The 5,163-nt window shown below is 53.0% G+C and overlaps 1 protein-coding gene across 1 annotated transcript in view; it reads left to right on the top strand.

Annotated features, from left to right (window-relative positions):
* The window catches only part of SLC35A2 (solute carrier family 35 member A2), an 11,978-nt gene extending 6,821 nt beyond the window's left edge, over positions 1-5,157 (top strand). Inside the window, exons 3-5 of the mRNA XM_077752955.1 lie at positions 1,770-1,921; positions 2,767-3,509; positions 5,023-5,157. Of these exons, the coding sequence (XP_077609081.1) occupies positions 1,770-1,921; positions 2,767-3,509; positions 5,023-5,050 (923 nt within the window). The 3' untranslated portion in view covers positions 5,051-5,157. The remainder of the gene's footprint in view (positions 1-1,769; positions 1,922-2,766; positions 3,510-5,022) is intronic.
* Positions 5,158-5,163: the final 6 nt, after the last annotated feature.

Below are 5,163 nucleotides of genomic sequence, written 5' to 3'. Positions count from 1 at the left end.
GGGCTATTTGTATATTTGTGTTTTTTTATTTTTCTCCTTTGGTGTGAATATTTATGCAAGTCACTGCAGAAATGCAAACGTGTGTGGTTATGGTGTGTAGCCTCATATGTGTGGGCTGTGTTATGTGAAATATGTATCTACCATGTTAGCTTTCTCACACCTGGAAAATGTTGAACACCCAAACTCCTGGGGCCAGAAAATTTGAGTAAAGTGTTATAGATCGGTCATTACTCCTGGGATTAATGCCGTGAAGGGCAAGGACAGGGTCTTGTGAAGGAGCCTCAGCAGGAGTTCCTGTGATAACCTCGTACAGTAGTTGTGGGGTTTTCCTAGAGGAGCAACACTCCGCTGAGACTTAAAAGATGAACTGGGGTGCCTGGGTGGCTCAGTCGGTTGAGTGTCCAACTTTGGCTCAGGTCACGATCTCACTGCTCGTGGGTTCAGGCCCCACTTCGGGCTCTGTGCTGACAGCTCAGAGCCTGGAGCCTGCTTCGGATTCTGTGTCTCCCTCTCTCTCTCTCAAAAATGAATAAATGTTAAAAAAAATTAAAAAAAAAAAAGATGAACTGCCGGGGGCACCTGGCTGGCTCAGTTGGTGGAGCTGTGCGACTCTTGATCTCAGAGTTGTGAGTTTGAGCCCCACATGGGTGTGGAGATTACTTAAAAATAAAATCTTTCTTTAATGTTTATTTTTGAAAGACAGAGTGTGAGCAGGGGAGGGGCAGACACACACACACACACACACACTCTCACTCACTCACTCACTCAGAAATAGGCCAGGCTCTGAGCTGTCAGCACAGAGCTCAACGTGGGGTCCAACCCAGGAACTGTGAGATCGTGACCTGAGCTGAAGTCAGATGTTTAATCAACTGAGCCGCCCAGGCACCCCTAAAATCTTTTTTTTTTAATTTTTTAATGTTTGTTTATTTTTGAGAGAGAGACAGTGCGAGCAGGAGAAAGGAGACAGACTCTGAAGCCAGGCTCTAGGCTCTGAGCTCTCAGCACAGAGCCTGCCTTGGGGCTCTAACTCACAATGAGGTCATGACCTGAGCCGAAGTCTGACACTTAACCAACTGAGCCACCCAAGCACCCCTAAAATCTTTTTATTAAAGATGAACTGAAAAAAAGTGGGGTGAGGTTTGCAAAGGCCTTATTATACAGGAAGGTGTTCTCATGTATTGGTGGGAGCAGGTCCCAAACAGACTTTCTGCTTAATAGTCAAGCTTCCACTCTTCCATGCGGCAAGGGCAACCACACAACTGTGTGTGGAGCTGACAGAAGTGTCCAACAGGGAGGTGGCCCCTGCCCTCAGGCAGCTCGCCAGCCAGTAGAGAACTAGGGTAAGTGTAAAAGTCAAGTCTAAAACTTCCCCTCTGGTCAACAGTGTTGCTTTCATACTCCTAAGGTTTCTGCTTCACAAGCTGGTTAATGCTGGTTATTTCCTTGTACACATGTTTACTGAGTGATTGCCCTGAAGGGACTCTGTGCCAGGGAGGTAGGCTATAAGCTGAGTGAATATGGTCTGTGATTCTCAGACACAGAGTTAAGGATGATAGTTCTGTGTCCATCAAACTGGTACCTGAGAGGCCTGCTAGATGCGTGGTTGTACTATCGGGGAAACTGAGAACACAGACCTCATAATAACCCTCAGGGAGTCAGAGCTGGGGCCTGGGAGACACAGTCCCAGGCCCGGTCCCCGCCCTCAGAGGATCTTCTTCTTTGGTTCTTTGGTAGTCGTGCTAAAAGAGGCTGTCCTTCCGTCCACCCAGGTAACGTGAAGCACCTGGCTCTCTTCCTCCATGAGGCTGTCCTGGTGCAGTATGTGGACACGCTCAAGCTCGCAGTGCCATCTCTCATCTACACCTTGCAGAATAACCTCCAGTACGTTGCCATCTCCAACCTGCCAGCTGCCACTTTCCAGGTGAGCCCCATGCCCAACATGGCCTTGGAGGAACTGGCCGGGGTAGGGGGGGTGTGATGCTGGCAAGGGAGGGCTGCAGAGAGCAGGAGCCATGTCACCTTCGAGATGGCCTTGGCTCTCCCTCAACCTCGGTTTCTTCATCCGTGAGAACTGAGAATGGGAATGCTGCCTCACCAGGAGGCTGGGACGGCTAAAAGAAATGATCCCAGGAAGTGCCCTTGGTTGGCAGTAGGTGAGCTTTCGGCCTTGGGAAATGGTTGAAGAGCCTGGATTCTGGGGCTGGGCTACCTGGCTTCAAATGCCAGCTCTGCTACTTTCCAGCTGTGTGATCTTGGGCAAGTCACTTAACCTCTCTCTGCCTTAGTTTTTTCTCCCCTTTCTGTTCATACGTGAGCATTAAGTGAATGGATTCATGCGAAGTGCGTAGACCCACACTGGCACACAGCGCTATGTAAACGTTTGCTGACGGCATTGTGGCGGACTTGTTTGTTTCAGCACATATTTATCACGAACGCCCTCGTCAAAGAGCCTGTCGCCCGTTCTTTACCTACCGCAGGAGGTGGTTCACATTACAGTAGCTGTGTTTACAAATCATAATGTCTGGGCCGAGACAGGGCAAGTGGTTTGTTCCTCGTCACACAGCCAGAAAATGGGGTTAGGAAGTGGACCTGGGTGTGGCCTGGGACTTCCATAGCTGTGGACCTTCTGGGAGGCACTTTAGCTGCATGTCAGTCAGTGGCCAGTGGTTGGATATTTTTATTGTCGTCTGCCCCACCCTGCCCCTCCGCTGTGCACATGTCGGGGGTTGGGAACAACCCTTAGTGCCTTCCACATGCCGCTCACAGGTGACGTACCAGCTGAAGATCCTGACCACGGCACTGTTCTCCGTGCTCATGCTGAACCGCAGCCTTTCCCGGCTGCAGTGGGCCTCCCTGCTGCTCCTCTTCACCGGCGTCGCCATTGTCCAGGCACAGCAAGCCGGTGGTGGGGGCCCTCGGCCGCTGGATCAGAACCCTGGGGCGGGTCTAGCGGCCGTCGTGGCTTCGTGTCTGTCCTCGGGCTTCGCAGGTGTCTACTTCGAGAAGATCCTCAAGGGCAGCTCAGGCTCCGTGTGGCTGCGCAACCTGCAGCTGGGCCTCTTCGGCACAGCCCTGGGGCTGGTGGGGCTCTGGTGGGCCGAGGGCACCGCCGTGGCCCGCCGCGGCTTCTTCTTCGGATACACACCTGCCGTCTGGGGCGTGGTGCTCAACCAGGCCTTTGGCGGGCTGCTGGTGGCTGTTGTCGTCAAGTACGCCGACAACATCCTCAAGGGCTTTGCCACCTCCCTGTCCATCGTGCTGTCCACTGTTGCCTCCATCCGCCTTTTTGGCTTCCACGTGGACCCGTTGTTTGCCCTTGGCGCCGGGCTGGTCATCGGTGCCGTCTACCTCTACAGCCTTCCCCGAGGTGCAACCAAAGCCATAGCTTCCACCTCTGCCTCTGCCTCCACCTCCGGGCCCTGCACTCACCAGCAGCCTCCAGGGCAGCCGCCGCCACCGAAGCTATCTTCCCATCGCGGAGACCTCAGCACGGAGCCCTTTCTGCCAAAGTCAGTGCTGGTGAAGTGAGGGCTGGTGGCGGTGGGGGAGACAGGGAGGGGGACAGGGTGGAGGGTGTTGGGCAACTGCAGGACCTGAGTTGCTGCTGGGCCTGGCTCCTCTGGGGATGAACGGAGTCTTTTCTCCCGGGTCATGGAGAATTCTGGAGGGGCGTGGGACTGGGTGGGGCATCACACGAACCCTTCCTTGTAGACTGAACCTCCCCAGAGGAGGGGGTTCTTAGAGCTGCCTCCTTCTGCCCCAGTGAAACCCCTTTGGGGACCAGGTTGGCAGTATTGTCATTCAAGGCCTTTTTTTGTCTGCCTGCCCTTAGCTGGAGGCGTCCTGTCTTCCATGACTGGGAGAGCCCCTCCTAGCAATCCTTCCACCTTTGTAAGGACAAATTGGACAAAAATCCTACAGCTCTTTAGTGATGGATACCGCTGGTCTGTGGGGTTCAGCTTCCTATGGCTTGAGGCCTTCTTGCCTCCCTCACAACCACAATGGATCATTAGCAGCTTGGTCTTTTGGTGTGTGTGGCCTTGGGGCAGCTTTCCTGACAGGAGACCCATTGAAAAAAGGGCCTGTTGTGAGCACCCCAGGGAGGAAGAGGCAGGAGCTGAGATTTTTCTCCTGGCCCAGGGGAGGGTGCAGTTGGGGCTATCTGTTTTTTAGGGTTTGGGAACTTGTGGTGTGAAGGGATAATTCATGATCCAGGGTATGGGAAAAGCAGGCAGGGGAGGTCGCTGGAGTGATTGAATCTCACCGAACCTAAGACACTGTCGGTTGCTGGATGGAGGGTTATTTCCCAAGACGTCCCGAGAGGGAGAATAAAGCTGCCAACCACACTCTTCATACGCACCGGCTGTATGAGGCACCCTTACTTTGTGACAGGGCAAAGGTGTCTTAAAAATGGCTGAAATGTGGAACCTGCCCCGCCCCGCACTCCCCAAAGCTTATTAACCCCTTAACTGTCTCCCAGGATGTGTGTGTGCGTGCGTGCGTGTGTTTGCGTGCGTGTGCGCACATGCACGCATGGGAGATGCCTGGGCTGATTTTGCTATGTGTAAATAGGTTCATTGGATCTTTATTTTTGATTAATTTGTTCTGATTTTATGGTTTGTTTTCTAAGGAACTGTAATGAACAAATGTCAGGATACCCAATGCCAAATAAAGATGTTGTATTTATTTAGTCCACGTGTAGCTTTCTGACCCAGGGGACTTACTCTGTCTGCGGGGGCTCTATTACTAACCCCAGGACTACCAGCCTCACAACTGTCACCCTCACCTGCNGGAACTGTAATGAACAAATGTCAGGATACCCAATGCCAAATAAAGATGTTGTATTTATTTAGTCCACGTGTAGCTTTCTGACCCAGGGGACTTACTCTGTCTGCGGGGGCTCTATTACTAACCCCAGGACTACCAGCCTCACAACTGTCACCCTCGCTTGCTCAGGACGCCCACCTGGCCAGCCCACCCCAAGCTCTCTGTGTTTTTCTTTCCTCCCCGTTCCCACCACAGGTTGCTCACCAAGGTGAAGGGTTCGTAGCTGCTGGGATTGAAGACGCTGGCCTGGCCTCGTTCTCCCTTCTTGTCTCGGCCCAGCCAGGACCAAACTCTGATCAGTATTAGGGGTGGGGGGAGGTAGACACCGAACCCTCC

This window comes from Crocuta crocuta, unplaced genomic scaffold (assembly GCF_008692635.1).
Source record: "Crocuta crocuta isolate KB4526 unplaced genomic scaffold, BGI_CrCroc_1.0 scaffold943, whole genome shotgun sequence".
In the NCBI taxonomy this organism is placed as follows: Eukaryota; Metazoa; Chordata; class Mammalia; order Carnivora; family Hyaenidae; genus Crocuta; species Crocuta crocuta.
This window is presented reverse-complemented; position numbering and strand designations above follow the sequence as displayed.